This window comes from Thermobia domestica, chromosome 8, assembly GCF_964235325.1.
Source record: "Thermobia domestica chromosome 8, izTheDome1.hap1.1, whole genome shotgun sequence".
NCBI classification, from domain to species: domain Eukaryota; kingdom Metazoa; phylum Arthropoda; class Insecta; order Zygentoma; family Lepismatidae; genus Thermobia; species Thermobia domestica.
In genome coordinates this window covers 198,619,860-198,642,478 of record NC_137461.1, presented here as the reverse complement: position 1 = coordinate 198,642,478, position 22,619 = coordinate 198,619,860, and the positions used below count along the sequence as shown (strand labels likewise).

At 32.6% G+C, this 22,619-nt stretch overlaps 1 protein-coding gene across 1 annotated transcript in view; it reads right to left on the bottom strand.

The window, feature by feature from the left end:
* The window catches only part of LOC145692423 (uncharacterized), a 33,545-nt gene extending 11,135 nt beyond the window's left edge, over positions 1-22,410 (bottom strand). The window contains exons 1-4 of the mRNA XM_081767730.1: positions 22,330-22,410; positions 15,985-16,010; positions 7,095-7,212; positions 1,754-1,891 (exon numbers count right to left, since the gene is read on the bottom strand). Of these exons, the coding sequence (XP_081623856.1) occupies positions 1,754-1,891; positions 7,095-7,212; positions 15,985-16,010; positions 22,330-22,410 (363 nt within the window). The remainder of the gene's footprint in view (positions 1-1,753; positions 1,892-7,094; positions 7,213-15,984; positions 16,011-22,329) is intronic.
* Between the last annotated feature and the right edge of the window lie 209 nt (positions 22,411-22,619).

The following is a 22,619-nucleotide window of genomic DNA, read 5'->3' as shown; positions in this document are numbered from 1 at the left end:
TTTGGCATATGTTTCTATTCGAAAAAAAAACTCAATTCTTACTGAGGCAATGTTATCTGGTTCACTCCACACCGAAGACAGAATTTTAGAATAATTTTGTTTCGTTGCGATCCTTTTATCTGCAGAATTTCTATAAATTTCGATAATTTCAAAACGTAATACGTTTTTAGTTCTTTTACAGAATATATAAGTTCTCTTTTTTATTTTTAAATAATTTTTCGAGAATAAGTTTCTTAAAGTGTGTACATGGTCTGTTTATAATAATGTTTTAAGATGAACTTATGTACAGACACAACTGATAAAATTAATTGAACTTTCTTAACTATTTCCAACAAACTTTTATAACATTAAAATGAACTAGGGATTCTGATTGAAGCCATAGACTTAGCTGTTGTAACACGCTACAAGCCGTCAATGACGTTGTTCTTAATTCCTTTGCTCTGGCGAATCAGGATGTCTCCACACGACGCCTTGATGTTTTTAATCGGGATATAATATAGTATCCCCGTTTTATCGCTAGACACAATGACGAGGTCCCGCAAACTGTAACCCACTTCAACGCGACGCTAGCAAATTGTTCAGTGACATGACGATCTGCTTGCTCTTGTTCATATTATTAAAAAGTAAAGAATTCCTCTGATATAACATATTAACTGTATATTATGTCAAAGAATCTTGGACAATGCCATAACCAGTAACATAGAAAAGGTCAACCTTCCTGGCAAAGTAATTGAGATGAGTATGTCAATCTGCGTTCACTATTTCGTAACAAACATAAAGATGTCCAGTGTCAACGAGGAAAGAGCACAGCCAAGTAGATAATTGTCCTGTATATTTTCTCGTCCAGTTTGAAGTTTTTAATACCACAACTGCACACTTCATACCATTAAACAGTTGTCCTTATACACAATCTTCTTTTTCTTGCAAATATTTGGGGATTTGAATACGTTTGAATCTCGTTGAATGAATTGTACTCAGTTGACTAGAACGCATTGAAACAGCTACGATAAGAGCCAGGAGTCAACTCAACTTGCTTAAGTTCAGTAACTAGTTCAAAATACAGTCCAAGACTACGTTATGTCTCGTTATTATTTTTTTTTATATTCTTCTCTGCATTTCTAATCTTCTACGGTGCTTTAAATGGTTAAGGGACGCAAGCACATAATTTGACGCAATTGCTTGTCTGTGTGAAGTGAAACAGAGGAGCCATTGGAAAACATTACAAAGTGTGCTAATAGTATTTTATTAATTGCAATGGCAATTAATCTAATTACTTGGGTTCCGGTAAGGATTGCTGAAGATGTCTATACGGATTTTGCTGACAATACATGCTGCTTATCGAAATGCATATTTGTTATCGCATTCCTTCATATGACATTTGAACTATGGAAGACCCATGCCTTCACGTATGCTTATATTGCCAATCTAAGGTAATCAAATTTTCACAACTGTTATTACACTCTATTTTGTAAATGATTAAGTAAATATATACCATTCCAAAACGATGTCAGTTTACCAAATATATCTCCAGCTCATGTCTGCCGCTTCGATATAGATAATATGGACTTGGGTGAAGCATTTAACACACCTTCTTTCATTGTATGCTCGTAAGCAAGTGAAAAATCGTGGTCCTTAAATGTTAGTCAATACTCTGAATTTAAATAGAACATTTCTAGTTGCGTACATTAATAGAACATACTTTATTACTGTGAACGAAAATGAGAAGAAAGAACATATTGTGTTACTAACTTACCTCTAAATTGTCTATTTCACCTGTCATTTTGACGACCATTGGAGTTTGAGTTCCGTCAACTGTTGCATCTCCTTTACGGTGAATAGAAGCAAGACCATGTAACTTTCCATGCTTGAAGCCAAATGCTGTCTCTTTTCCCTAAAATAGACACTTCATGTACTATTCACAATTATTCTTCGTGTATCCAAATAACACACATTTTGCTTTATTTTATATTTGCATTACCCGGAACGTCCATTTATCGCACGAGAAGACAAGGTTTTTGAAAATATTTGAGTACCCTATTACGATACACATTCCAATGAAAGTTTAATGAAAAAAATACGTTATATCACACCTCATGGCACCCTCTTATTCTTTCTCACATCCGTGACGATGAAGCGGAACATGGACTTTCATCAGGAGTGCCACTATTTACGTCATACATCCTGTAAGCCATGGATTGGGCAATAATATGATTTTTTTAAAATTATTTTGTCAACTTCTTCTTTTCCCTACCACTCACCCTTTACGGTGATCCACGATAATTTTGTATTTAACTCTTTTCTGTGAAACTCTATTGTCTTAGCTTTGGCTGAGAAATTAGATTTTATTTTAAAGGAATTTATTTTAAATAAAACAGTAAAATACGAATGATTACGGAAGCCTTTATACATCTATTGAGAGTGTCTGAGAGTTTGACGCTAGCTAATTAAAGTAGAATTTTTTTTATTTGAATTAGCACCATGCTATTGTCCTAGTGTCATTATTGATCCCGTAACCCCTGGAAATATGAAATTTACACTGTTATGATTCATTATCTTTGTTTGCACATCACCTCTTCCACAGTGACCCAGAAAACTATGAATGATATACCAATATCAATCGCTTTTGATTATTTTACATGAAACTCTTTCAAATCCCTACCTCAACCCTTCTTAGACTGTGACGATAATATAATAATACTGTAAATTATACCATGGTCCATCCATGTACCAAAAATCATCAAGTTTGTAGCATCGCTCTGGGTGAAATTAGCCACCAAATATCTCACATTACTTTAATTTACCTTGAAAACGTTGAACAAAAATACAAATTTTCATAAAATCTTTGAAATGTGTCACTCTATTTTCAGGGATAGTTATGTATCACTTTAGTTTTTCTGACTTCATGAGCGTATGAAATTACTTAAATATTGGCATAATTTCTGCATCCTTATGTTTCCACTAGGATGTTTTTTGAGAATAGTAATGTGACAAAATCCTAAGTTAGACCAAAGTCCACTAATGTATTAAAAGTCGTTATGATTGGTCTAATTCAGTAGGAGATTTAACCTTAAAACACTTAAATTCCATTCGAAATTTTTGATTTAATATTTGTATTTCAAATGTATAAAGTAGTAAATTTATAATTTTCGTTTGAAAATTTATGCACTCACTGAAATATTAGTTTGGAAATTCTGGTAGAGAATTTTTCGCTTGAAACTTTACTTCTAAACTCCATTGAACGTTTTTTAATTTGTATTTATTTAATTTAATTTTAATTAATGTTTGTTAGTTTGGAAAGCACTTTGATCACTGAAAACTATCTAATTCGTTTACTTATAATATATTTCACAAGTCTTTGTTCCAAAATTTCTATTTATTTAGTTTTAACGTCCACAGTAACTGAACTTTTAGTTAACAAAATTTTGATATACACTTTTGTTCCTGAAATTTTAGTTACAATAATTTGTGTTGAAAACATTTAGTTTGAAAATTGTAAAGCTCCCAGACAAATCGTACCAACGTTTTTACCCATTAAACAAATATAAACTAATGTATAATTTCCGACTTAATTATTAGAAACATTATGTTTCAAGACTTGTTTGAAATTATTACTTTCAACTTTTCTCCTGTTCTAGATTTTTCGTTAGAAAATTTAAAATTATATTTAGCAATTGTACCTTTGAAACAATTCCACATTTGAATTCTAGGTTTACGAATACTTTCAGAATTATTTTAGTTGCAAGGTTTTCTTTTAGATCTTAAATCTTGTTCAAACAAATATGTTAATTTCTTCGATTTATTTTTCGATTACAAACTTTTTTATTTAACTTTTTATTTCAATTTTGAATACTTCTATTTTTTTATATTTCACGATTGGTTTTTATAATTATTTAATAGGTAATAATAGTTGTGATTAAAAAAAATGTTTATTTTTTATCTTACTGAATTTGTAGTTTGATTACTTTGACTATTTTTTGTTAAAAAGGTTTATATTCAGGGAACAACCAATATAAGTTTAAATTCGTTTTGCTAATAGAAATGTTTATATGAAGTCTGTGAAAACATAAGAATAAAAGTTTAACATTTATATGTAAAGCATTTTGTTTATGTTTTAGTTTAAACCAATTTGTTATAATTTTTAAGATTTATGTCAGTATATTTTACAGTTGATTCTATTTTATTTATTTGAAAATCATTGCATTCACTAGCTTTTAGTTTGAAAATTTTAAGATTAAAATTTTACATTTGGAACTATTTCCGTTAGCCGAAAGAATTGTGAAATTTTGTTGCTCTTATTCAACTTTCTAGATTGAATTTAAATGCACTTTAAAATTTGTATTAAAATTCGGCTTATAATTTTGATTTAATTTGCCTGAGATTTTAATTTTTAATTTTTGAAGTGTTTCACATTTTTTGAGTATGAAAATATTCTGAATTCGATTTTTGATTAGTATCTATAAATTCGTTGAAAAAATATAATTCTTAGAGAAAGGAACGTTTCTATATGGCGGGACAGTTTCTAATAAAGAAAACTTGCAACATCGTATAAAATTGTTTCATCATCATGACGAAATCATACATAAGCTAATACGTTTCTGAAGCGCCGGGACAATCTCATTACGATTAATTTAAAAAACATGATTGCCAGGCATGTAGAAGTATTGCTCGAAATGGTAGTCACCAGATCATTATCATAGTTACTTGTTTCGAGTTTCTTAATCCACATCATATGGCGAAATCATTTATTAAGGTTACTACTTCACAACTGAATAAACTGTATAAAATATTATCTATTCACATTATTGATGCAAAGGCTACATTTAGTTTACTTGTGATTCAGGAAAAGGACAAAACTGTTACTTTACCTACAAGACATCCACCAGTGGGAGCTACAATTCTGGCAGAATTCCTAAGGTTCTTGAACACAGATCTGTGTATTACCATTTGGGAGGACTATTTGGAATGCGTCGTTAGTTCCGATTTCATATATACAGCTTGGATTAATGTAGTGGCTATACTGCTCTAAGAACTGAGGATTCTGTTTTAGTACTACAATAGTATCGTAGCTGATAAATTACTGTGAAGATGATAAGTAGTAATGTATGCTACTCAGTCGAAAGTGGTGTCCCAGATTAGTGAAAGAGACTAGGGGAGGTATAACAATATATTTTGTAAAAATGAATGAAGTACTTGCATCAATATATAAGTTGTTCGTTGACACAGTGCAAAAAGATGTTTTCAGGAACCTCGTTGCGCTCTTTATGTCACAATAACAAACTCAACATGACACAAGAGAAGACATCAGCCGTCCCATATGGCGGTCCCAGCTGAATATCGAAGAGATTGGCATTCCAACCTTGTGCGACATCTTCCACACGAATGACAGAAGGTGGTAGGTTTGAAAATCGATTACATTGAAGAAATGTAGTAGGTGTTTTTTTTTTTTTTTTTGCGCATAAAGCGAGGTACAAATTATAAGAATGTTGCCATTACTCTTTAGATATTATTTGTATAATCCCATGAAATATCACTACATTTTCATTTCAAAAGATTGTTTAAGTTGATCTGTTTGAATGCTAAGCGAGTGCACATTGTTATATCTTATAACTTAGAATGAAATAATTAATTATTTACTTCGGTAACGAGGGTGATCTATTTTACCAGTATATTGTAACAATAACATCATCAACATCTCATTCTCCTATAAAGGAACATCAACATCGTACATAATGAAATCATCCTATTAGAGAATTATTGTGGGAAATATCCGTACTGGTAACGATAAAGTTTACAGAAAATTGATGTTTGTCAATCACTGTCCAGCAAATACATTGAAAATGATTGACCTGTTTGTACAAGGTCTATTCCCTTAACCTGCATTAAATCTGGGCAAAGACAAACTTTTAGTGTGCAGTTAGACAATGGATATTAGAAAATAGTGCTTAGTTTAGTCTACTAAATAAATGATTCTCGTTATTTTAATGGTGAACTAAAAGTGAAAATTACATAATCACTAAATGCAAACAGTGAAATAGATATGTATATGTTGCTGGATGAGAAAATTGTAGTTCTGTGATAGAAAAGTACAATTCACGTACTTCGTAACATTCTATTCCTGTTCCAAACACAGTGGTAAAGATAAACTACTCCAATGTAATGTTGATACCTTATTCATAGTTGAAGTTCATACTTTTTCAGGAATTTGTGTAAAAACTAGTCTATTTTATTGTTCCTAATCTCTCCATAGGAGTAATTATTTGAAACTGCATTATTTTGTTTCAAATATTTATAGTAGTATTTATTGAAATTGCATTATTCGATTTTTTTCCCTTTTTGCGAAACAGGGCATAGTAAAACAAAATTTACATTACGTCAATAATTCGTCTCTTAATGGCTTCTTTTTGAAAATCCTTTGCGTATATCGTTTGTTTGGATTTCTACGTGACCTCAAATTACAATTTTATGTTCAGCCTTCTCATATTATCAAAGTCAACCTAATATTATTCGATATTCTTAAAGAATATTTCCAATTATGATTTGTGATATTAAATTAATATCGGAACGTTCATTTAATCAATAGAGTATACTAGAAAAGAATATATAAATGATGATTTTCGAGCACAGAATATACGAAACTCATGCATAAAGATACTCTAATATTTTTCTCATACAACATTAGTAATGCTGCATCTTAAGATATATTTCGTTCTTATAATTTTGAAATACTATATTGATCAAAGAAACTAGGTAGGTAAACACATATTTGATATAAGTACTAAATAAAGTTTTAAAAATCCGAGTACAAAATTTGGATACGTTTCTATTACCAATACCTAGTGTTCCTTGCCAAGAAATTATTTTAATCTTTCTAATTGCATATGTAATATACAATCATAGCGTTTGATTCGCAATTGTGTATGTAAACACGCATAATTAAAACCTATTAAATTACAATAATAACACCATTTCTTTCAAAAGCAGATAAAATATGAAGATGAATAGTAAAGAAAATTTAGTATGATTTTAAAGAAAATGTTGTAGTAAATACTTGATGAAGTGACAAGATATTAGTAAACATGGAATGAAAATCTTACAAAAAGGTCGAGTGAAATAGCTTCGTCTTTTAACGGAATTTCGTCCCCAGAGTCATTTAGCTTCTTGGCAACTGATCTGAATACCATGTCAGCAATCAGATTCCCATTGTTTGCGGCTCTAGAAATACAAAAGAAATTGTTGCAAGTTAGCTTCATAACATGTTTTATGTTATATAAAAACATATTATTTTTGACTACATTATTATATAAGACTCAAAGACATCAATCTCAAAAATTAATGTATTGTTTTAGTAACATTTTTTTTAAATATGTGAAGTGTTTGAGGAATCGTTTATAGAGCTAAAAGGAAGTGTCTGAAATTAAACATACAAATCTGTTCTCTTAAGCGTGAATGATTAATGTGGAAATATTTGACACATCTAGAAACGAAATCTAAACACACATGCAAAATTATTCATATCAAAATCTTATAATCAAGCCTTACGATACTTTGAAATGGGGCTCTTGAAAAGATTTAAACGTCTGAGTCTTCCTGAATATTATGTGATCACTCAAGAATAGAATAAACAGATGGAAGACAACTATTCATTATTATGAAGCATTGTTTCCCTATATCTTTGCCGCCCTTTCATCTTAAGTTACTGGGTCAAAAAGTATTGTGTTAAGCGTACAAACACACTACGACTTTTGATTGGCAAGTTTCTAGATTTACAGGTAGGTGAGTACTGAAAGTAACATCATGGAAGGTTTTATGTAGAATGTGAAGTAAGGAAATACCTAATTAAATAACTGGCAGATCAAGACACTTGATCGACCCTTAATGAAGGGAGCTAACAGATCGTGTTACAATTTATTTTACCAGCCAAGGATCCCAAAGATTTTAAGTTTTCTTACCTAGTTACTAGCAAATGTGCGCTCGTGTTCCTCGTGCACAAATTACTTGTTCTTCTGCCTTAGATTTTTTTCTATTTTGTTTGAATGTTAACAAAATTGTGAGACGTTAAACTGAAAGATTTCATGTCACTATTAAGCGTTATAAGATTCGTTTTTGTTTTTCTAAATATATTTTCTTCATTTTATATTACAGTCATATCTGGCGGTAATAATTAATGTAGTAGCCAATTCTCTTTAACAAGTAGTATTCTTTCAACTTTCAGAAGTACATGTGATGTTATTAGGAGCATTATGTCACCTTTAAGAAAACTCAAGTAGCAATAGATAATGTTTGTTAGTGAACAGTGTGTTTCACATGTCCCGTAAATGAATAAATATATAAACTCATTCTTGAAAATAAAATCAGCTAATTATTATTATTGACGAGAACGGTATATATATTTTAATCCCACAAAAATATTAATCCTAATTCTATCAAAACCTACGTACGTACCTCTATCAAATCGTTTTGGATATTATCTTTTTAAACATAATTTTTGTCTAGGAATTAACAATAATTTGAAAAATTTCTCCTTAACAGTACAATCGTATCCTAATTATACCGAGTTTTTCCAGAAAGTAGTAGAATTGATTTTTCTTCGCCAAAATGTGGTGAAGGATGGGGATATTACTGCGCTGGATGAGTGCTGGGGGTCTTAGCTGCCAGCGCAATAGTTACAAGTCGTCTCAAGCCTTCACGGACTGTAGATCGAATTTAAATTGAGATCGAAAAGAGTAAATGTCTCATTAACCGTTACTGGATTTAACAAAACATGTGGTTAATATTCAACCATCACTTGGTTACAAATGTGACCCAATACTACACAGCACAAAATGATTACTACTTTAACGTGTTACTTGGAATTTTATTCGACACCAAGGATACATTGTGTTCCGAGCATATCAGAAATAATAACTTACTGGCTGTGAATATTTTTATTTCTCACTGCCAGTAAGTAGTTATTTCAAAGGTTTGCGCAATATATTTGGCATTTGTGCGAAGCAACAAATAATGTTGTATGTTTCCTCTAATTGGCCAAAATAATCGTTTTTCAAACTTATTAATAGTCTGACAACAGTTACATGAGTAACAGTTGCGTCAGCACTGCTATTCATGCAGTTTGGTTCCGATGCAAGGTTTTTTTCTTTTTGGCGCTATTTTATACCTCTGTAACCTTTCGCTTGGACCGGAGCTAACATTTCTAATGTAATCGTGCTCTGTCAACATATAACTATGTATAATTCCTAATGAATAGACAGTAAATAACAAACATGTGTTGTAATTTTTGTAGTACTTAATTGTCCATGTTAATCAGCTTCCTTTAGACTATGTGTTTCACGCATCATGACACTTTTCGTTAACCAGGTATGACCCAAGTTTTGGTTTGAAATACTCTCCAGTGACAAATAGTAATTTTGTTAATCCAACAGTTAATGCAACTGGGATGCAAGTGACCACCCATCGTTCCCAAAAACCCAATTCGGTTTAAATCTTTTTAACCACACCGCGTAGTCACGTTTCAACCCAATCATTTTTCTCAGTGTGCTTACATTTTTCAGTTGAATATCCACTTTGCCCATCACAATATTTCGATCAGATAAAATGTCACTTCGCATTCTTCAACTATTTCTGATACTGTCCTAAATCATAATTTAGTCTATTTGATATTCGACCCTCTATCGAAGATTTTCATGCATATCTTCTTCTCATATGTTGATTGAAACACGTGTTCCCAATTACTAGTGAATTCTGAGTAGAGAAATTGACCAGTCCCACTCCCCCTCCACTTCTTCCACCTAAACTATATTTCCCATTACACTTTCCTTCCTGTTCCTGTTCTCTTTCACATTGCATTGAATCACCCGTTACAAGTATACATGCACCACTCTTCTCCCTGTCTATAACTTCGTCTATTTTCTGATAATTTCTCTCTACTTCTTCAGTTGTATGCGACATCGTATGTGAGTATCACTAATAGATGCTTCTTTCTTTTTTGCTCTTAAAGTCTTAATTCAATCATCAACAAATTCTACTGTCACTACTTTGTCTTTTAAACGCTTAAAAGGAATTAATACTGCACCATTATAGCCACCCTTTTCATTACCTGAGTAAAACATTCTATATCCTTCACTGTTCAGCAAATCAGAACTTTCCATCTAACTTCCCAAAGTTCTACTATATAGAGATTATTTTGTTTCATTGCCTCATTAAGATTTACTAATTTTCATCCCTGTAACATAGCACGTACGGTAAAAGTCCCAATCCTAAGCATTTTTCTCTTCCATGTCTTTCTTTACCCATTTACGCTCCCCACATTGTTATTTTCTCGTCCAATAGTCCTTCTCAAGCTAACTCTCTGCGAGAGATCTGAATGGGGGGATATTTACCTATGGAACAATATTTTGACCTACGAAAAACCGTTGTACATATGTTCTCTTTCAGCAAACTAGGGAAACATAAACAAGTTGTTTCCCGTTGCCTTTCGCCCCGCATTACTCTAACTCTGTCCACGTCTGGAACTAATATTCAAGTTGCCGTAGGAATCACTATGATTTCCGCCAACTTTTCTACTGAAGAACAGCTGCTTTCTCTCAGAACATTATTCGTCTGGCTAATCAATTTAGACCAATCAGTAGTGAACTACGACAGAGATTGCTCTAAATTTCACTGTAGTGCACACTCCTCTACACCTAAAACATATGAGTTATTGAAAAAGTGATATTTATCGGTACACAGTGTGGAATCCTCCAATTCTCAAATAAACTGTGTTACTTCTTCCACGTGCAAATCTGGAATTTTTGGCACTGCATCATTTTCATTCTATGAAGGATCTTTCGACAAGATAAGAAGTACCTGCATGTTTGACTATGTATCTCGTGAAGACAATTTAGGTTTACTACCAATAGTCAAAGTGGGTCCAGTTTTATAGTAATTCGTATCGGAACGCTACACATTTTATTAACTCTTCTTCACTACATATATTTGTATGTTCCAGATCAGAATTACCAATTTAATTGGCTATATAACTTTCAATTTTAGAAGTTATGCCCTCAAAATTACATTTTATTGCTTTGTCATTTAGACGTCTATACAACACACCTGCGTAATAGAAGTTCTGCATCAGAACAAGCGATGATCACTCATACTAACCACTAACTTCGCATTAATAGAATTTTACACATGGAAACGGTGCACTTTTTCTTGCAGAATACAACTCACAATAGTCATGTAAAAGACATAAACTATAGAAAGCCACGCTACAAACAAGTTTTAAATGTGGAAATTAATATTTGCGCGGTCTGCAGGTAGTATATTGAAAATCATCACATACAGAGCGCGAGAGACAGCATGAGCTATGAGAAGCAGGAGGTAGCAAGAACACTGTCCGTTACGAACGTGACAGTGGAGAGAGGGAAGACTTTTCGGTAGTGTTTCTAACCCATGCCGATACTAACCTCGAACATAAGTAAAAACAATGGATAATAACTACTTACCGTAACATACATATTATGATAGCCTTACCTAGTTCGAAGTAGATATTTATAAAGGTTCAATGAAGTCCATACAATCTAGGTCACCATCTTCGTCTTCCGTCTCGTCGTCACTTTCTTTTGAGGATAACTACTCCTGTGACTGTCCTCGGCTAAGTTTATTGTAGTGTTTTAAGTAAGAACGTCTAACTGAGGTTCCATTTGCAAATAACCTTGTTCATACCTTCGTATCTCATCACAACTTGCCTTCCACTCTTCCGCTGTTATCATTGTAAACTTCTCTTCGGCGAGTTTCATCGTATTGTTAATGGAGAAAAAAATGCTGCTTGCTGCTACATATTCTTTGACTGCATCCCAAATAAACTCTATTGGGTTTAGATCAGCATGAAACGGGGACAAACGAAGAACTTAATTCAGCAAGAAGCGAATCTACTTCAAATGCCCTAAAACGAGCTTTATTGGCTTTCATTAAATTATAAAGTTCTGGTTTGTACATTGACTTTGTAGTGAACAAACATCGTGCTCGTGGGTTTTCTCGGGGTTCTTCCGTTTCCTCCCACTTTCTTCATTCTACCATTTCACTAATCTATCATAATCACCATCTCCTTTAGTCTAACCGGCATAAGCTTGGGACATAAAACTTAAAGATTTCCTTTTCCTTGTGATAATCGCCAGATTTCGTTCCAAATTTGAACATGCCTTACACGTCTGGAATAAAACCACTTTCTCCGCCAGCATTCATGATTATTAAGCGTTATCCTTTAGAAATTGGTATGAGTCATCCTGTATTATTCTTATTGCACTACAGGATTGTTTTGTGTGCGATGTAAAGTATGTCTCATCCATGGGCGGCAATTAGGAAGGGTAAGAGGAGCAGTTGCCAGTTGCCCCGCCGCTTTGTTTGAAGTGGCCCCTTAATGTATATAGCTTCATTTGGAAATGTAAAGTTTTTGCATGTAGAAAAAAAAATGTGCCATGTGGTTATCGCCGTTGCGTGAGTACGTATTGGTTATTTGTCTTCCCGTGGAGTTAAGAGAGCTACAGGAACTGTATTCGACAACATGCTTGTAGTATTTATTATATTTTATGTTCTAAGAGTAATAATATACATTTAATAGCATGTGTGGAATTGAAAATATAAGTTGTTCATTAATCCCCAGTTTAAATATAACTTTTACAAAACAAGAATCATCATTCATTACTATGATTAATATTAATATTATTTATTTATTTATTTTGCAGCTTGTTATTAAATAATCTAATCATACAATTTTCCAGACAGAATTCTAAGATGTTCATAAGCAACGAATCTAATCTCTTCTTACATTTTCGTTGTTTAAGAGTACAAAGGGCCACTACATACTTGCATTGTTCTTGTCAATTTATTTAATATAATATGAAATACTGTATACGGTATTTTAACTGAAAAAGGTAGTAACTTATTCGTTACAACCTTCCGTCAAACAAGGTGTTAGAAACAACCAGGAAAACCAACATTGTTATACAAATATTCATATTATGTCTTGCCTCCCCACCCACTTTTAAATTCCAATCGCCGCCACTGGTATAGGGCAGTTCCGCCTTCTGTAATGGTATATAACTCGTAAATAAACCAATTTCTTCGACCGAAATTCATCTTTTTCAATAACTATTGTTTTCAGCCTTAATCCATATAAATCCTAAGGAACGGATTATTTTAGGTAAAGACCAAGTGCTTTCATTAAAATTAATATTTTCACGTAGCACTCGCAACAGTGATTTTATAGAAGGTCGTTGACCGTGAACAATATGAAATTCCTTAATTGTTCGACGAATAAAGCTTCAAATCTCCGAATTCTAGTTCACCGTTGTCGCAGCTAGCAACACTATTAGGGTTGCCTGTTCCTTCCAAGGATTTCAAGGTCATAGCTCATGCTATCCCTCTCGCTCTGGACTATCTCGTATTAATCATGTTGTTCTAATATAAAGTGACAATTAAGCTCCATGTTATTTCTCATAGTATATATTAAGAAACATGTAAGCTACATAAGTGTATTGCGTATCTAACTACCGGAAGCAAAACGTACGAGAGATATGAGAAACTGTGGTTAGTGTAAGTAACCACCGCCATTCTAATAGTAGAAGCTTGGAGAAATTCCAACAGTATAATTAATTCTTCAATAGAGAACAATGTATTTTTGGGATATGATATGTTATTTGGAATAAAAGGACAGAAAATCGGCTTTTTCCGTCATCTGATAAACTCTTTAATATATAGAACGCTACAATGATTGCTAAACTTACAATGCACGTTCTAGTTGAGTCTATTTTTCATGTACCGAAATTGCTTACCCTCAATGTCCTTGAAATTACAATCACTTTTACTCTGTTGCAAAGAGAGTATTATGGAGGTGGACTGAACAGGATATAACAGAATTTCAGTGACTATTAGCGACGTAAAGACATGGTAACTCTCGTAAGTATCATGTGATTTAGTTGAAGCCCCAAGGAAGAACTTGCACGTGTCGGGATGATGAATGTACAACAAGAAAATCAGGCAAAGAGGAGGAAGATTATGGTTTTCAAGAGAAGAAAAGTATAGGTTAAGAAATGAATTTCAAGGATAAGAGAGAGAGGTAACTGTGAAGAATATTATCACGTAATACATACCGATCGCTGATGTGTTCTATAGAGCACAAACCGCTTGATTGTTGGCAGTATTGCAGTTTAAGAAGGGGAAGTGTATTGAAAAAATATGTATAATTAAAGAGGATCTACTACAAAGAGATTTCAAAACACAAAATAAACTATATTGTACTCGATTGTTATGGTTTGCAGCAGTATCTAAAGATAAAAAAGAAATCTTTCAAAGAGATTTAAACACTAATATTAAATACAATTACAGAAAGTGCAATTAGAATATAAACAGGTGGAAAGAAAAGATCTCGATTTCTTCATATTTTAACTCTGTGAATTTCTTTGGTGTAGTTAATTAATTTTATTGTAGATATAATTTGCCTGCATCATAGAAATAAAACATGTATGCCTTTATTCCTTCCCCAATATCACTTGGAACAATTTTATTTATAAAGTGCATCCTTTTTAGTATGAAATGTCTCAAATACTTATAGAGATTGATTGTTGTAAAATAAGTAAATTGAATAAATAAATACATTAGTAAAATAAATTGATTAACTTGTTGCTGATATAATTTGACCAACTAATGAAAATAAAATCAGTGTTTTGTTTAACAAGTAAGTCAGTAAATCAACAAATTAATAAAATAATCTAACTAATTTATTGTCTTTATCAATAAAACTAAAATATATGCATTCTTTTCTTCCCAAATATCATTCGGTAGATAAAGTATCATTCCCTTCAGAATGCAATGCTTTAAATACTTATAATGATTTATGTGCAATTATCGTTGTAAAATTAGTAAATTTCAAAAATAAAAAATCATTAAAATAAATTTACAAATTTATTGGTGACATACTTTGTGCATATATCTTAAATGAAAGTCAATGCCTTCTTTAATTAATAAGTTGGTAAAATAATAAATTAATTAAACAATTCTAATTTAACGTTTATATAATTTGTCCCCATCAGTGAAATCAAAGTGTGTCGTCTCTTATTCCCAAATATCATTCGATTGACAATTTTGTTCATAAAGTACTAGCTTTCTACTATACAATGAATTCTGTTTTCCTCGTCACTATGTCTCTAACGAACCTAAATTTATATTTACAATAACGGTAAGGCTCAATTTCAATTTGGTTAGGGTAAATTATAATATACTTTTGCAGCATTTATCTTAAGTGACACGTATATTACACAAAACCAAACTAACTTCAAACAACTACTTTATGTATTATAAAGAGCACTAGATAATACTTATAAAGGTGATTAGCACACTAATCTTTGCTTCTCAGTTTCATACTTTAATTCCAACTTTTCCTTAATTGTACAATTTTACTCATATTTTAATATTGCTGATTATATCTTAATATTAGTATAATTTCAATAAAGTCTTTAATGCGTTAATACTGACAGTTACACCATAATGTACCAGGCACGTGTGAATCTGGTAATTATGTGGTACCTACGAGAACTGTGACGCTAATATAACAATGATGTGTTTTCTTTTCCTTGCTTCGTTTGATATGTTTATTGCTGTAATTTTGTTTCTTAAGAGAAGCTATGAGCACAGTACTTTGTTAAAGCTCATATCAACATTTATAACTAAAGTATTTTCAGTATACTATATACAATTACTTGAATTGTAAATATTCTAGAGTCGTGTAACCTCTCTGTAGCTATCATCTCTTATTTGAGATAAAATATTCAGGTCGCATAGATGTCCCTTGGTACAAAGTTCTATTATTCTACATTGTTAACAATCATTTATATATATATTCATTTTTAGAACTCAATATATCTGTTGAATTCACAGTGTGTTGACAATATAATTTCGAGCGTATACTACATAATGAAGAGATTAAAAATAAAGTTTTGTATAACTTACAATTCATCTGGCTGCTCTACGGAATCCTGGAAAAATGCATTATTAGATTAATTAGAGATAATCATTAAGCCATTTATTACCTGAAATAAAACTTATTTTCATACAATACCGTATAGTATAAAGCTCTGTAGTCAATGATATGTCTAAATTAGTCTAATTACCTAAACTCAAGGAAACACCCGTGGGTTAAACTGAGGTTATATCAGTTTCTTCAATTTACACTGACAATATCACAATTGAAAAACTAAGATCATACAATTTTATAGTTGACGATAAATATATACGAATGAAGGATAAACATAGTATTACTACACAAATTAAAAGTATCACACTTCTCATTTTATTGTGATGGAAAATTAAATATTTAAGCAATCATAGAACGCATATCAGACTTTTATTACGACTAGGTTATTTATAGTTTAGCTTCTCTTTCAGCAGCGAGCCTATGAGATGTAGACCTACAGCTTAAAATGGAATCGAAACTACATAATATATGATCATATAACGTATTAACTGTAACTGAACTTGTATCTCCTGTGCAGAATGTGTACTCTAACTATGTAGTAAGCATTTCATAGCACTCTATTTTATCTCCGTAAGAGGTAGAACAGAATAACAATCGTCGACTCAGGAAACAATATATGTGCGGTGTACTACCATTTTTTTATGTTCTCTATGAAATATTATATTTAAAATAAGAAAACACAATTATTACGGGAACGCAGGTAAAAAAGTAACATTCTGAACTTGAAGAACTAGCTTCCGGGCACAATATTTAATAAGTTCTAGGAAGTATCTCGCTACCGTTGAGACCTTGGTTTGTTTCCTTACCTATTTTAACATTTTTAAATGTGATTGACTATATACTCAGACTTTGTAATTCAATTTACAAGATCTAATTAAAAACTAATGTGTGGATCTTTGTAAAGGCCGTTTTTGTCTGTAAGTTGGTCTTTAACATATTTACCAAGGAAACAGACGGTAAGTTTAGTACTAACAAAAGCCACAAAGAAACCAGTGTAAAGTTATTTTCTGTAATTTTTATCTATAGCATGTCTTGTTGATTATTTCACAATATGTTTAATTTTATGACTGAATTTGTAGTCTTACCAGGAAAGGGGCTGAATGGGGTACTCTAGTTGCCAAACGACACGTATCAGATATGAAAGATCGTGTGAAACTAAGTACATATGCAAATTTATAGCGGCTGGGGGCAACATGGAGAAGCGTGAGAACCGGAAGAAATATGGCCGATGGTAGGGCTGAACAACACAGAAAACTAAGGAATTACTGAATGGCCAGGAATGAATGTCAAGTGTGTAGTAGTAGATGCATGATAAGATCTGCTTTATGATAGGGAATATGATTATCATGCCCGTCATATTGAAAACGTCCATATAACATTTGGATTCACATAGTAAAAGAGAAAGTGGATTATAGTCATTCAGGAGATGACCGACAGTTGGTGAATACTGACACTTCTAAGCTTAAAACGCTGTCAATTCTACCTGGAAGTTTAGAAGTTTGCGTAATCAGTACTAAGTGAAATGTGGGGTGTATGGAATATATATCTGTAAAATTTAAAAATAAATAGAATAATTTGACGACAAAGCTCCATGTTTATGAGGTAAGGTGTGAGAGATATGTAAGAAGTGAAGGGTCACTGTAAAATTTGAGTATGTTTTGTTAAGCTCTTGTTTAGGAGTAAAAGGTGTATTGTTCAGCACTCATGGTTGACAACATACAGCTAAAAGTTGTTCAATCACAGATAGTTGGTTCATCAGTGTGCAGTGCTTTTAACTTGAAAAAATATAGTTAAGTGCAACATATACATTCGGGGTATTTTCGACATTCAAATTTGGGGCACTTTCGACAGACTCTTTTTCCCACGTTTCGTTGGGATTTTTAAATATATATCAAAAATACTACATTAGTATTAACGCATAGAAAATAAAATAGCTGCATCATTTTTCCATTGCATGAAATGCTCCTGGCATTTGAACAAACTGTCAGTAGCCATAGAGGTGAGTAGCCATAGAGAGAAAATGCAATACTACTTCCTATTGCTTCAAGAGCTTTGCAAGTTCACCTGATATATTACGTGACAGGTTATTGAAAGTTAACCAAGAAAATGAGATGTGATGTGGTACTGTAAAGCGAAAGACAATAGTGCCAAACTTCTATCATCTGTGCAGAAAAATAGTAAGATAGAAAAATCAAAAAGTAGTGGCCGAATGTACATACATAAAAACGTTGCAAAGCACAGTAACAAAAATGAGAAAACTCAAAAAGAAAAATATTGTGCTACCTGCCGAGGATAGTTTACGGCAAAAACAATTCCGCTGATTGAGTTCCATGTACAAAATACTTTCATCGGTTTTTAAGGAGGACTGTGTTCTTCATGCAGACGATCCCTTCTGTGCATGTCAACAATGTGAAATCTAAGACAAATATGAGCACAATATTTGCTCTTTCCTGTATGTAAAGCTAACACTAATATTTTAATCTACAACTACACCTTTGGTAACATATTATTAACATAAATTAACAAATAGTTTATTATGAAATACAGAATTGGTTTGCTCTCTGTACTAGCTCACATTTAGCATACTATTTTTAAAAGAAATTATTGTTCGTATATTTCTTGCAGCTGAACAAATTTTATGATTATTCTTTCCCATATTTATAACTCAGTGACATTTATAAGTATGTTCCGAAGTTGTAAATAAAGTTATTTTACATTCCTATAGTCTCCCCCATAGAGTTGTGGAAGACCGACACTTCTTCATTGTTCATTTCAATTGCCTCCACAGTGACACATTGCTTTTGTGTAACATCAAATAGCACTGAAATTTTACCAGGAGTTCATTGGTATTAACTATTCGGTAGTAACTCTGTTGTGAGTTGAGAAGTGACATGTAAAAAGCCGTGAGTATCACTAGAATCACGCAAAAACTAGTGCTTGTAGAATTCTCGCTTACATACATACCTAAGGAAAAGTGTGTTTATATGAAGGATATTTGAGAGTAAGGGAAAGATCGCCGAAGATAGTCAATTGCCTTCAAAGATGCCTGACATCCCTTCGAATATCAAGGCACTTGCTTGAAAATCAGCAAATATGTACAAGGATGATTTGAAGTTATTTCTTCAGGAAGTATTTTGGCCACATGTGCACAGAATCGCATCTTACTGCTGGTTGATTCGTTGTCTGTAACAAAGATGATAAACTGATACATTCCACTGCTCTGGGTAATATTGCGTTTCACAAGAAACTGATAACTCCAGGCCCGTATCCACGGAGGTCCGGGCCCAACCTAATTTTTTACTGACCCTCCTCAAATTTCCATGGTAGGATTACAAATGAACTATAATATGGTTGGATTGCCGCGGCCTACATTTTTGGGCTGGCTACGGGCCTGACCTTAAATGCAAGGACGTATGCAACCTCTCGACGTTGGATTCTTTACCACATACAAACAGTACGTGAGGTTTATCACGGATAGTGTGTTACATATTGATGGATTTTATGTATGGCGTCGTGACTTCATTTGTCTCCAAGTGTTTACATACTTCCTGTTTAGTGCTTCCCGCTCACCAGTTTCAAACATGCCGTATACGTGCCTGGACATCTTGAAAAGTATCAGGAGAATTCCAGACCTCAATCCCTTTTTGTTTTGGTTATGAAACATCATCGGATTGTCAGTAGCATCATGCAACAATCCCTGTTTTTTCAAGCGTGGACACCGTGAACAGCTAATGTGCTTTGATCACGCTCTTATAGATACTCTTCATATCAACTGTCCTTCATAGATTGGTATGTACCTTTATCAGTATATTTTCTTATGTGATGAAATATGAAGAACCACATCGTAATTGTACCTGTACTATCCAGCCCTAATTTGTTTTGGGTGTTTTAACGTGACGTCAACTATCCATCTTTAACATTGCAATATTAACAACACTTTGCATGTGCACATACCCTTTGTACTCTTTTTCTAGATGCACATCCTGTCCCAAAATGTCGCAGATGGTTTATAGAATATATGATTTTCATATGTTCATTAGAACATACTATTACTTGTTGCTTTTAGCACTCAGATATTGATAGTAATTTGTCTTCCATCTTGGCAATGCACCAAAGGACAAACAGGTTATTTTGACGTTTGTGCAAATATCCCCTCACAACTTTCTTTCATGTTACTTCTCAACTCACAATAGAGTTACTACAGAATAGCTAACACCAATGAACCCTGGTAAATTTTCAGTAGTATTTGATATGCCACATGACTTAATTTTTCTTTTACATAGTGAATCCAAATTTCAGATAGTGGTCATGATGTTCTTAGATATTATAGATATTATAGTGGGTCTACTAGTAAACATTTGACCTTCATTTCTGTTGCCATTCACGCGCGGATAAAGTAATTGCTTAGCTTTCCGTGTTGTTCGCCATTTTTCTTCGCTTAGCTTTCGGCCATTTTTCTTCCGGCCCTCATGCTTCTCCATGTTGTCCTCAGCCGCTATAAATGTGCATATGTATATAGTTTCACGTCCTTTTTCATGTCTGATACATGTCGTTTGGCAACTCGAGTACCACATTTGTTCCCTTTGATGGTTAGTCTTTAATTAGAACAATAATATACATAATTGCGATTGAAAGCACAATACTCAGTAACTTGTTTTATGGCAAGTAATTTACTTATGTATTTTTATAGAGTGATATTCAATTTGTTATAAGTTTTACAATTTTATACTATAACTAAACGAATAAAACTCACCGTAACTTGAATTTTTTCTTCATTGCCTAGAAGAGGAAGGTATACATAATTACTGTAAATTTGTTGCCTTCTGACACAATTCATTTCACTGTTTTAGTTGTACAACAGAAAGAAAACTTATTATTTTTTCTACAAGACTACAACTATAATTCAATTATAACAAATTATTTGCTAAATTTAAACATAAAAAAGTTTAAACATAAAAAAGTTCTTTTTCTTTCTCATCATAATAATAACATGATATTACTTTTTCACATTTCTTTAAAGACGATTAAATGTCTAAATTGCTACAGTTTCAGATCTTATGGAACAGACAAATAATCATAAAACTAGTGTCTGAAGTTAGGAGACTTCTTCAAAAAACTTGTATATATTAACAGAAAATTGTAAGGTATAAGTTTAATTAATTACCCTACTTAATTTTAAATTGTCGAAATATTGCTATTTGTATGTGTTGTATAAAGCACTGTGTTGGACAGATTTTTGTTTGTGGATAGCTTAGTATTACATTCATGTATTATTATATATATTTGGACTGTCTCTCTCTCTCTTTCCCTCTCTCTCTATGACATATGAAACCCGAAGATTCAATGTCGCGTTCACAATAACTCTCTATTGACTTCTGTCCTTAGTTCCAATTGAATCCAGTTTCCACTTTGTATTTCCATTTCTATGAGATTTATCTTAAAAGTTTCTTCCCATATGACCCTAGATCTTCCTAACGGATGTTTTTGGATTGGCTATCCAGTTAAAACTTTGAAAGGATTCTTGAATTCAATAATAACACGAATTTTCTTGTTTCAAACTTCACTTGAATTTCTTACAATATATGAATTTTAAAATTTATTATCGGTACTTGAAAATATCCACTTCATCGAAATGTGTACTTCCATGAATTTTGTTCCCTCTGCATTTACTTCTAAACCCATGTTCCTGCAAGCATTTAATAGAACCTCTGGATTTCTTTCTATCTTTCTGCTATCACCCACTTTACTACGTTTGTATCATCAACATATGCTATGACCTGGTGAATATTATTAAACTCTAGGCCAGGTTGCTGTCCTCGATTTTTCTTATAGCGTACTCCAGAACCAACTTGAATAAAATGGAGACAGCACATCTAATTGTTTCAGAAGAATCGGGACATGGAGACTCAAGGACAGGAAGTTACTTATTCGGATTCTACTTGCGATTCATTTAAACATACATAATTAATCTAACTAGATTTTTCGGTATTCCGTACTCTGTAAGAATGCTGTACAATGCTTTCCTCCTAACCGAGTAGTAGGTATTTCTGAAATCAATAAATAATTGATGTGGCGGGGTATGCATTTCTATTTCTTTCCGAGTATTTGTCAAATAATAAATAATTGGGCATTAGTTAATAAATTTGTCTAAATATGCACTCTTAATCTCCAATTATTACAGTAAGTTTTAAAGTTTAACTAATAGATAATTTCGTTTCAAGTGCTAACAATGTTCCTTCGGACATTCAATAACACAAAATTTACCTTGTTTTTGATAACTTTAGGATTATCTAATATCTCCTCGTATATTTCGTTCGTACCATTCCAACACAATCAGAACTTATTAGGCAGTCTGGTGATCTTGCAAGCCAAGGTGTGAATTCTTTTCGTCCAAACCACATCTCACAAAGAAAGAGCAAAATGTGGCGTGACGTGAGATGCTCAGATATTTATCTCTGTTTCCACAGCGTCCCTCAAAGACTAATGAACCACTAACGTAGTATATTAAAACCGAATAAGGTTGATTTTAATGCTATTCTGCGAATGTGTTTGGAATTCATATGAATGTTCAATCTTCCATATTCTGTAGTGGTGCCTGTTTACTTTTTCC